This window comes from Pleurodeles waltl, chromosome 5 (assembly GCF_031143425.1).
Source record: "Pleurodeles waltl isolate 20211129_DDA chromosome 5, aPleWal1.hap1.20221129, whole genome shotgun sequence".
NCBI lineage: Eukaryota > Metazoa > Chordata > Amphibia > Caudata > Salamandridae > Pleurodeles > Pleurodeles waltl.
In genome coordinates, this window is record NC_090444.1 from 866599422 (window position 1) to 866611827 (window position 12406).

Sequence of the window (12406 nt, forward strand, 5' to 3'; positions counted from 1 at the left end):
CCATAGGGACGTGACCGCCAACAGAAGACCGCCAACAGAAGACCGCCACACAGAAATGTGGGTCGTAATTCTGGGGGCGGTGTTCTGCTGGCGTGGCGGTGGAGGTTGACCAGTCTCCACTTTCCCGCCGACCGCCAGTGTGGCTGCTGGCGGTATTCCGGCGGAACGCTCCCAGCGGTCGGAATACGCGCAGCGGCATACCGCCGCGGTCGGCGGTCTTTGCCGCGGCGGTAACTCGGCGGTCTTGCGAAAAGACCGCCAAGGTCAGAATCAGGCCCACAGTTCTGGTTCCATGGCGGCATGGTTCTTCCCTGAGTCTCCAATGGTGAGTCCTTTCACTTCTGAGCTCAGTTTCCGCCAGGTTTTTGATGTTGTTGGTACCGCTCCGGTAAAGGTGGCGGAATGTCTGGTCATAATATGGTGGGCGGAACATTGACTTCCGCCTGGTTGTAGGCAGATCCCGCCGTTGTGGCTGTTGTTTCCACCCTGGCAAATGCAGCACTCCTGGTGTGGTACATTGGCTGTCTTTCGGAGATCCTTCCGCTGTGGTCATAATTTGGCATTAAGTACCACCAGCCTGTTGACTGTAGTACTGCCACTTTATCACCGACTGCCATGGTCGTAATGAGGGCCTATGTGTCATGATGCAGTGGACGCCTTATTAATGCTAAGATGTTCCAGGGGGTCACCTTTGGAGCCTCATCACAATGGTGCAAGTCAGAGTCAGTAGAGCGGGTATAATGGTCCAAGTTCCCTCCGCTGTGGTCTCAGTCAGGGTCCACACTCCGCAGCGATGCCAATGCCTCTAGGGCAGCTCTTCTGTCCAACGCTTTTTGTGCTGGGGTCAGACCAGTACTCGGTCGGACCCTGAAACGTCTCTTCGATCTTCTGCGTCCACACTATGTTGCCAGTCTCATTTTGGCTTGGGGGTCTCCCCCTGCTTTATGTGATTCCAGCCACTCCCATGCTTCTTCAGTGGTTTGGAAGAAGACAGTGTTTTATCCATGATTGCTCTCAGGTTGGCTGGGAACAGGAGCGAGTACTGAATGCCCCCGTCTCTGAGTGCTCTCTTCACTGTGCCATACGAGGCCCGCCTGGCCTGTACCTCCACCTTTAAGTCTGGGAAGAGGGTTACTGCTCCATTGTCGACACAAAATGGTCCGGCCTCTCTGGCCCGCTGCAGCAGTATGTCCTTGTCCCTGTAATGCAACAGCCTAGCCACTACTGTTCGTGAGGGACGGCCCGGAGCAAGAGGCCTCGCCAGCACCCGATGTGCCCTTTCCAATGCAAAGAAGGGGGTGAGTTGCTCTGGGGCAACCCTCGACCTCAGCCACTCCTCCAGGAAGGACAACATGTCAGTGCCCTCGACGCCCTCCGGAACACCAATAACTCGTACGTTATTCCTTCGGCTCTGGCCTTCAGCGTCTTCGGCTCGTCGTTCCAGCCATTGAATACGGTCGGTCAACTGTAAGACGGTAGCTTTAATTTCCTGGTGCGCTGGGGCCAGTTCAGTGAGCTTGGTTTCAGTGCACTGAACTCTGTCTGCTAATTTCTGGTGATTTGCTCTGAACAGGCCCAATTCTGTAGGCACCTAGCCAATTTCCCATTGGAGCGTTGTTTTTGGATTCCTCTATGGCTCCCAGGATCCTGTACAGCGTGGCCTGTAAAGAATGCAGACCAGGGATCTCCATGTCTGCTTGGGTCATGTCACTTGTGCGGCACCGCCCCTGTGACTTAGGTCTGTTCCGGCTTTTGGTTGTCATTCGGTGTGACAGGTGGTAGATTCAAAGGGAGGCCGGTGGGGGTCTCCCCGGTCTCGCTCAAAGTCGCCTTTCCACCCCTCAATGCGAAGCTGGCCAGTGGAGGGCCCAATGACATGGGATGGGTCATCGCCGGTAGTACCTTTTCCTGGTATGCTGTTTACCCTCACCGATGTGTCTGCCAAGGATGTGGAAATGCAGGTGTGTCCTAAAGCCAGTGGGCCTGTCTATTGCCCCTCGGGGGTGCTACATGTCTCTGTATTGGATCGTAGCAGTGGCATGGATTCATCTGGTGCCAAGCCCATATGGTCCCCAGTAGGGCCCTATCAGACTCCAGGGGTCCTGGTCTAAGGGCACACTGTACTCACGATGCCTCCGGGCGTCCAACGCACACCCCCACAACGTGTCCGGTCATCCAGCACTCCAAAGGCATCCCCCTCGCTGAATTGTACACTAGAAGTGTAGGGTGGCCCAGTCCAGCCTCTCTTCCGGTATTTACCGCCCCCCCCCCGGGCTTGTCGTTATTTATCGCTCTGATTGGCGAGGAGTCCCGTCTCACTTCCTCACTGCGTCTTTGCGGGCCCTGGGCCTAGAGCGCTACCCCGTTGCTTGGCCCCAGGTGCCGGCCCCCCTCTGCGCCTTCCTCACCTTGGGGGCGTCTCCGGGTCCTCCGAGCTGCACAGGTCTGTCATGGCCCAGCTGCCTTACCAGGCGCACGTTGGCAGCAGGTGCCGCCTCATCAGCTGCTATTGTTTCCAGTCCAATCTGTAAGGGGCCCATCTCGCTGCTGTAGTGTGTCGTTGCGGGCCCTGGGCCTTCATCGCTGCCCCACTGCCTGGCCCCGGTTGCTTGCCCCCCCCCCGCAGCCCCCTCCTCACCACGGGGGCACCTCTGGATCTCAGAGTTGCACCGGTCCGTCGCAGCTTAGCTGTCTCTCTGGGCACACGCTGCTGTGGGTGCTGCCCCTTCAGCCAAAGCATCCTGTCGCCCAGCTCGCTTGCAGTTCGCTCCACGCAGCTCCGACCCCACCACGGGTCTCCTAGTTATGTCCCCAGTAATCTCCTGCGATCAGTGCCACTTTCAGAGCCCCGATGGGGCAGAATCAACAAGATATTTGCCGGGCCGGAGGGGAGCAGAACATTCATGCATCTGCCGTTATCGCCGGTCAGGCCACGCCCCCCCGACACAGAAAAGGCAAAGGCCAATCTTGTGGTCTTTCCTACAAGCCATTCTTGCAGTATTTAACTTAGGAACCAATCTCTCTAAAATTATTTTGGCTCTACGCAAGGAACCCAGAGCCAAAATCAACATCAACAGAAACTTGTCACAAAGCTTCAGTCTGCAACAAGGAACTAGATAAGGTGTCCCCCCCTCCTCTTCCTACTTACTCTGGAACCACTGCTCATCAGAATTGAGGAGAACCTGCTCATTCTCTGCATCCATTTCCCATCCAGTTCACAAAAACGTTCTCCTTTTCATATGCAAGGCTACTTCCTCCCTACCCAATATCATATCAACAATAGATTATGCCATTGTCTCAGGCTAAACCCTAAGGGCAAAAGAGGTTTCACCATTGAACATTCATTGCAACAACTCAATTATAGGGGATCTTGGTCTTAAATGGGGCCCAGACAAAATAAGATACATAGGCACCTGATTCAATTGTAACATCAGAGAATCAATCGATCTCAATGAGAAAACTACCCTAACCAAAATTAAAGACTTCCTTGACAAATGGGAAGCCAGATTTATTACCTGGTGGGGGTGCATCAAGACAATCAAAATGATGATCTCCCCACTCATCAACTTCTTAATCAGCATGTCTCCAATACACCTATCAGATAACTTCTCATACTTAACAACTTTTTGTGGCAGTTCAAAAGCCCAAGAATAGCCCTTAAAAAATATGCATCCCAAAGCAAATTAGGAGACCTCAACCTCCCAGACTATCACAGATTCCAGACTGCCTACCTAGCTCGACAAGGACTCTACTGGCTGCAGCAAATTAGTATAACTCTCCCTGCTTGGATCACTATTGAAACATCTCTAGCCCTATCACTATGACTCACAGCACTTATCACCACCAAGACTATATAAACAGAATACTCAGCAAACATTCTTTCTCATACAGTACAAGTCCTATGGAACAAAATCACCAATAAGCTTTCTAACAAATGCACCACTCCAATTTTGTGTCAATATGGCATAATGATAACCTTAAATCAGAGGACAAAACAAGAAAAATGGGCACACAAGTGCATCCTCTTGATAGGCAACCTAGGTTCTCCTTTAGACCCCATTCCCTTCTCACACCAAATCTTGTCGATCTCGATTTCTACACATTAAAAAAAATTAAAGCTATTATCGCAAAAAACAAACCTTCAACATCACCCGACATTTCTTCAACATTGACGATTATTGCCAAGGAAGGACATACAGATTCCAAAATGTATTCCTTACTAGCCCCCATGACTTCTTCCCTAAAACATCCCATCCAAGGCAACTGGGAATTTCACTTATACAAAATGAACACCACATAGAATCCACCCTTGAATTGGCCATCAATTTGGACCAAACGCCAAACTAACATTGAATAAAATCACACCACCTCTTGCTCAATGTAGACTATGGGCCACCTACATGACCAACTGGACCCCCAACAAACTAGGTCTTTCAGATTCAGACAATTGTTGGAGCACGGAGGAAACGGGTGACCTTCTCTATATATATTCTACTAAATTGTACCCACTCCAAAAAACGTATCTCTTGTCCTCTGCCAGTATACTACCTTGGGGTATCCTGCAGCACAATAATGCTAATGTTTAACCCTAAAGCTCCTAAATCCCCAAATCCACCTCTGTTTCTTAAAATCTACACTGCCACATGCTCTAAAGACATCAGAAACTACTGCAATTATATGTCTTTGTGTCAACATGCCTATGATATTAACTAAGTTTGTACTATTGCTGCTCATCATACCCCATTATGTAATGGCTTTATTTCTTCCCTCTCTACTGTATTTCTATTGCTTGTTATATGGAGTCTCAATAAAGATATTTTGAACACAAAAAAAAAAAAGAAAAGAAAAGTGGTACTATTACGGTAACACTGTTTGCTGTGTTGTACATTAACCTATATGTGTAAAAGTGAATACTGAAGTAGTATCTTTAAATATGGAAGTATTTGTGGCAGATGATGGGCTGCAAAACAGCATATAAATATAGCCACAAAAGAGCATCATTTAGGCTAGGATGTAGATTGAAATGGTCTGTTCCACATGCAGAACAGTTAAATGCCAAGTGGAAATGCCAAGGACCTAGAAATAGCAAGGGCCCGATTTAAATAGTGGCAGAGAAATCTAAACCCCACAGGACATAATAGGATTGAGATTTTAGCAGACGGGATATCTGTCACCGTTGTGACAGAGTAACGCCTCCACCATTATCTAAATCAGGCCCTAACTCTCAAACTTGTTATGAAATTGTTTTAATACATGAGTCATAGAAAATGAGCAAGATTCGGCAAATGCTAGAAATGGACATCCATTTCCTATTGATGATCACCTTTAGAAGAGTTGCAAACTTGTCACAGGAACTAACTACTAATAAACAGAAGTCCCTTCCACTAATTAAGTGCCTTTCCGACAAAAAAAAGTTTATAGATGGCTCATGTTCTTTGAGTTATTTTACTCTTCTGCAATTAGGATCTGTATAAATTAATCTTACCTCACCTTGTGACTAGTTGGCATTTCCTCCAGCTATATTTTTGAAACTCTGAACCTGGGAATAAGTATGCTGTCTCCTTAGTCATTGGTATATTTTTACTCGTTGTTTGGTAGCAAAGTTTCTAATTTTTTAAAACACGTGAAGACCCTAAGCATACGAATGATGACCATATATAGTCATTTTGAATAGCTGCTGAAGAATAGTGTACCACAGGGGCTAAACTATACATCAGTGATAACAAGCATTGGCAAAGCCGATAGATCTCACCTATACAGCAGCTATTGGGTCTGGCAATGCGTTTTAGCCATGTTTTACATCACTGTGGCTGCTATTCGGCACAGCTAAAAGCTAGTGGCGTAGAGTGTCGTAAGGGAGTAGAATGTTGCAGTGTGGATTTGTTGGAGTGTTGTAGAGTGTTGTACAGTAGAGGGGAGTAGAGTTCAGTGGCAGAGGGTGTCAGAGTGCAGTGTCGTTTAGTGGAATGTCGTAGAGTGGAGTGGATTTAGATAGTGGGGTCGATAGAACAGGGGAGAGTGGGCTGGATTGGAGTGGGTGGACTGAATGGGGTTGATTAGACTGGAGTGGGGTAAATTATGGTGTGATGGATTAGACTGCACTGGGGCATGTAGATTGCATTGGAGCGGGTGGAGTGGTTTGGACTGACAGGACTAGGGTATGGTGCACTGGATTGGGGTAGGGAGGATTGGACTGGAGTGGGATGGGGTTTGGAGTGGTGTGGATTAAATTGTTTTGGGGTGGGTGAATTGCATTGGAGTGGATGGATTTGATTAGAGAGAGATGACTGGAGTGGGGTAAATTGGATTGGGGTGGTTGAGAGTGGGTGAATTGGAGCTTGGTGAATTAGACTGTATAGGAGTGGACTGGATTGCGTGGGGTGAACTGTGATGGAATGGGGTAGATTATATTGCATTGGATGGATTGGGTGGACTAGATGGGAGTGGGGTAGCTTGGATTCGAGGTTGTAGATTGGTTTAGAGTGGGGTGTATTAGACTTTAGTGGGTGTACTGGAGTGGGGTGGATTCATCTGGGGTGGGGTAGCATGGATGGATTGGAGTGGGGGAATGGATTGGACTGGGGTGGTCTGGGCTGGGGTGAGGTGAATTGGATTGGGTGGATTGGAGTGGAGTGGAGTGGGGTAAACGGAAATGTTGCGGATTGGACTAGAGTGGATTGAACTGGATTGGAGTTGGATGGTCTGGATTGGGCTGGGTGTACTGGAGTGGGGTGGACTGTATAGGGTTAAGGTGGAATGGATTTGAGTGGTTGAATTGGAGTAGGGTGGATTATATTGGTGTGGGATGGATTGTACTGGATTGGAGTGTGGTGGATTGGAGTAGGTTGGATTGGACTGGACTGGGGTGGGTTGGACTGGAATAGGTTGGGGTGGGTTAGATTGAAATGAGATGGGGTGTACTGGAGTGGGTGGGTTTAAATGGGATGGATTGTGGTGGACTGGATTGGAGTCAGTGGATTGGAGTGGGATGGTTTGTAGTGGCTATGAGTGTGGTGGATTGGGGTGGTTTGGATTGGGGTGAGGTGGATTGGATTGGCATGGGGTTGATTGGGCTGGGGAGGATTGGCTTGGGGTGAATTGGATTGAGTGGGGTGGATAGGAGTGGGGTGGATTGGACTGGATGGGGGTGAAAAGGATTGGGGTAGACTGGAGTGAGGCCGATTGGATTGGGGCGGATTGGAATGTGGCAGATTGGAGTGGGGACAATGGAATTGGGGTGGATTGGTGTGAGGTTAATTGGTGTGGGTCGGATTGGTTTGGGAGGACTGGAGTGTGGTGGACTGTTTTGGGGTGAGTGGTTTGGATTGGAATGGGGTGAATCAGACTGGGGTGGATTGGACTGAGTGGTATGGATTGGAGTATGGTGGACTGGATTGGGGGATTAATGTGGGCTGAGGTGGGAAGGATTGGGATGGATTGGAGTGGGGCAGATTGGATTGGTATGGGGTGGACTGGGGTGGACTGCACTATTATGTGTTAAAAGTGTTTAAGCATAATTTAGGAAATTACACAGCTTTGAGTTAAAAACAGTTGACAAAATAAATGGAAAAAGAGATAACTAAAGAAAATAAAAACTTTGCTATTTTGTTTGTCTTGCTGGGCACATTTATGCTAGTCACACGCCTTCTGTTTGCAGGGCTTTAATAGTTAAAAAGAAATACCTCAATCACGTCAGGAGCAGGGGATGAGCACCGATTAAGTTGACTCAATCAGTGCTTGGCTGCTCTTCCACTGAAAGGAATCACAATGATGCTAGGACTGCAGTGATCTATTACAAGGCTGTAAGGAAGAGTGTCATACAAGCTAACAAATGGTAAGCAATGAGCAAACTCCAAGCCCTTTTTGTTAAGAACAGTACATTGCAAGTGAGATGCATAAGCATGCGCATGCTACTGCAGGCTCAACCCTAAAAAAGGATATAAAAGGTTGTACATCCAAAGACATTTGAGTTATGATGCTTTTTAAATTCTAAAATGAAAATCAAGTTTTACTCACCTGTTGGCATACTGACACTTTTTCTTCTCTCATTGACCTGACTGTCTGTGGAGGAGCTTCCACTCTCTTCTTTAATGGAAAATTGAACAATTGATTTGTCAACCACTGCCACTGGAATGAAAATAAAAACCTAACCATTTAATTAATGTATACAGGTATATTATTACATCACATTAATACATTTACATTTTAAAGGGTGTGTCCTCTCTGGAAAAATGGAGAACGGAAGGGCAGTGATGAATATGTTTAACTCTACAAAAGTAAGTTATTAATTAGGAACAGACTGGATCAAGACAGGTGATGAATGTCACAGTAAGCAACAGTTAAAATGTTAGGAAAAAGGCTTGAGAAGATATCTGACAACAAAATCAGAGGTGAATAAATGATGAGGTAACAAGGGTATGAAGTAAATCTTATTGAGTGTTAAAACAATGTTGAAGTTCAATCCCTGTGGTGACAGAATATTAGGGCTCACTCAATCAAATCTAAACTTTACACAAATGAATCCCACGAAAGAAGCATTTCAAGCTCATCTGAGGAGATCATTTTTTCTGTACTTACCAGAGAAAGAAAATGTTTACCAACTCACAAATACATTTTTTATTCCATGGATTGTGAACTGATCAGAATCAAATCTCAATATTTAAAAACACAGGAGCCTTAGTAATTTACTAATGCTATAGTCAGAGCTACTTTCCCCAATTCTGCATAATGACAATCTATCAAAATTGTGTTGGACAACTGTTCAATCTTCAAACAAATGTTAGTATTGAGAAATATACATTTTGAATTATATTAATCAGTTCTTGACAAGAAATGACATATTTTAAACTGATTAAATCTCAATGATTCACATGCATAAATGGCCGGGTTAACCACCTTTGACTGTGCTTCTGCACTGAAGGTACTGATATGACTTTTTTGGACCTAGTTATTACAACACATTGAGCACAGAAAAAGTCTGAGATGTATTTCCATAAACGGTTCTCTTGTCTACTGCTTTTAGCTGTGGAGTAGGATTCCAACTTTTTTGAAATTATGAAAGAATTCATGGTGTACTTCTGAAAATCTGTCACTGTTGCAGATATCCAGAGTATTCAACTGCATAATCAATTCCACCTATGGTAGTGTAATAAGTACACATTGGCACAACCAGAAATGTGTTCAAAAAAGCATTTACACAGAGTTAATATTTCTTTAGTTTCTCCATGTGGAAAAAGGTTTCCCTTGTCGAAAGACATTTGCTACATCACTATCAATATTTACCATATATTCTCTTTATATTCTCATCTATCATATCCTCAAAACATATTTACTTTTGTCTTTACCAGGAGGGAATTTATAGGTTTCAGCATGGGAAACTATCTCTCCTTATAAAGTGTTTGTGATCAGGCGCAAGCATATATCTTTGTGGGTGTTCAACAACCATTACAGATGGGGCCACCCTGGATCGACAACAAACCTGCCACAAGTGCTAGACTAGCCCACGTGGACATTCTACCAACTGACCGACTTATTTTCAGGTATAAAATCTAACCTTTGGAATTTACCTTTTCAAGTAACACTTGCACACATAAGGAGCATAGAACACTGAGCAATCACCTCTGTTATTCATTCTCTATAGTGGTAATATGGTTTAACATTTCTAGATGCAGAACACAATTTCCCTCAAACAGGCCTTAACATTATGCACCCTCTTCCTAGTCCTATTTCTACCACTGGGGACTAATTTAGCAGTTCAGAGACATTAGTCCGAGGCAACATAATGGCCCTAACACAGGGCCTCAATACGAGTCTGGCAGTCTGATGCATTCCTGGTGGTCTGACTGCCAGATTACGACCCTGGCGGTCAGACCGACAGGAGACTGCTGCTACCGCTAGTAGTATGGTTCCCAAAGGGGTGACGGCGGTTGGAGTCATGGTCAGCCACATCAGTGCTGAGTTCAGTGCCGCTGTGCTGATCACGAGTCCCCTTTCCGCCATCCTTTTCATGGCAGGGTCCCCACCATGAAAAGGCTGCCAGAAAGACACTGCTGGGGACCACAGGGGTACCCCTGCACTGCCCACGACCATGTTGTGGGCAGTGCAAGGCCTCCCCTGCCCAACACCCTTAGAATGCATACTGTCTGCTACTGCACTGTTTCCACTGGGCTGACAGGTGGAAACCTAATATGGAGCCAGCGGAGGGAGGGGGGACAACATCATCTCTGCAGCGGTCTCTTCCCCACGGGGCTGGCGGTTGGCCCACTAACCTCGTAATGAGACCCAAAGTGTTCTGTAAGCATGGATTCTTTGGGCACATTACTTATGACCATAAGAATCATAATTATAACATAAATCTATAGCTCTGAAAGAAAATTAAGCGTTGAAAAACTTGTATAATAAACCTGGAAAGGCCGAAGTGAAAAAAATGAGAATTCCAATCTGCAGGAGGAATAAAAACTTATGCACGATAACAGAAAATATTAATAAGTCAAATGTAGTAGGTTAACAACGTCCCAAACATACTTTATTTTTTAATCTGTTTATAAACCTTAAACATGGGCATCCGGTGCTTATACTTAATGAGAAAGCATGAATAAGGAAAAATGGTCTTTTATTGATGTGAACCATGTAGGCATCAACATGCTTTTTACATTACTTCTAGTAGGGAAGTCACAGAACATGTAATCAATAGTAGAGACCTTGTGGAGCATCTGTAATTTTTCGGGAGATTGTAGTTATGCTAATTTTACAGCTTTGAGACATAGGGGCTCATTACGAGTTTGCGGTCGGACGAGCTGACTGTCAAACTCATGGGGATCAGGCAGCTGTCAACCCGGCTACCTCACTCCCGCCGTATTATGATGTACCCACTGGGCTGAACGGCAGGAACATCATATTACAACGTTGTTGCCTGTCAGTCCTGCAGGAAGACTGCTCTGGTATTGGTCTTGGCTCCCTTAAGGGTATGAGGAGTAGACCATGTGGCATCTTTACATACATCAGCCATTGGTACCTTTCCTAAAAATGCCATTGACGCACCTTTCTTCCTTGTAGAATGTGCTCTAGGAGTGATCAAAAGTAGTCCTTTTGCTTTTATGTAGCATGTTTGTATGCATTTAACAATCCATCTTGCTAAGCCTTGTTTAGATATAGGATTGCCTTTATGTGGTTGTTGAAAAGCAACAAAAAGTTGTTGTGTTTACCTAAAATCTTTAGTTCTATCTATATAGTACTTAAGAGCTCTTTTGAGATCTAGAGTATGAAGAGCTCTTTCTGCAACTGAGTCTGGCTGTGGGAAGAAGACTGGCAATTCCGCTGTTTGGTTGATGTGAAAAGGATATACTACTTTTGGTAGAAATATTGGATTTGTTTTAAGTACAACTTTATGTTTGTGAACTCGGAAAAAAGGTTCCTCAACAGTGAACGCTTGTATTTCACTAACTCTTCGTAATGAAGTAATAGCTACAAGGAAGGCAACCTTTCATGTTAAAAAATTTATTTGACAAGAGTGCATGGGTTCAAAAGGTAGGCCCATGAGTCTGGTAAGTACCATACTTAGATTCCAAGAAGGAACAGGTGGTGTTCTAGTTGGAATCTTAATCCTTCCATGAAAGCTTTAATGATAGGGACTCTGAATAGAGAAGTGTGTTGAATAGTTTGTAAGTATGCAGATATTGCAGTAAGGTAGATTTTAATGGATGAGAAAGCTAAATTTGATTTTTGCAAATGAAGCAGGCAGCATACAATATCTTGTATAGATGCTGTAAGTGGGTCAGTGTTTTTAGATTGACAGTAGTGAACATATCTTTTCCATATGTTAGCATCACATTGTCTGGTAGTAGGTTTACGTGCCTGCTTAAGCACTTCCATACATTCTGATGGAAGTTTTAGGTAACCAAATTCTATGACTTCAGGAGCCATATCGCTAAATTGAGAGCACTGGGGTTTAGGTGCCTGATTTGACCTTTGTTCTGTGTTAACAAATCTGGTCTGTTTGGGAGTTTGGAATGAGGTACTACAGACAGGTCTAGGAGTGTTCTGTACCAATGTTGACATGCCCATGTTGGGGCTATGAGTATCATGGTCAGAGATGTCTGACGTAGTTTGCTAACCAGAAAGGGAATGAGTGGGAGAGGGGGAAAAGCATAAGCAAATATCCCTGGCCAATTGATCCTTAGGGCATTGCCCTTGGATAGGGGATGGGGGTGTCTGGATGCAAAGTTTTGGCATTTTGCTTTTTCGCTTGTTGCAAATAGGTTTATTTCTGGTGTTCCCCACTTTTGAAAGTACTTTTGAAGTACTTGGGAGAGAATCTGATTGTCTATTCCTGGAATGTATTCTGCTAATAGATGAATGTGATTGTGAATTGCCCATTTCCATATTGTGTGGGCTAGCAGAGACAGCT

The 12406-nt window shown here is 45.2% G+C and overlaps 1 protein-coding gene across 1 annotated transcript in view; it reads right to left on the minus strand.

The window, feature by feature from the left end:
- Positions 1–12406, minus strand: part of LOC138296107 (zinc finger protein 879-like) — a 532771-nt gene that overhangs the window by 58354 nt on the left and 462011 nt on the right. The window contains exon 6 of the mRNA XM_069234965.1: positions 8017–8127. Coding sequence (XP_069091066.1) covers positions 8017–8127 — 111 coding nt within the window. The remainder of the gene's footprint in view (positions 1–8016; positions 8128–12406) is intronic.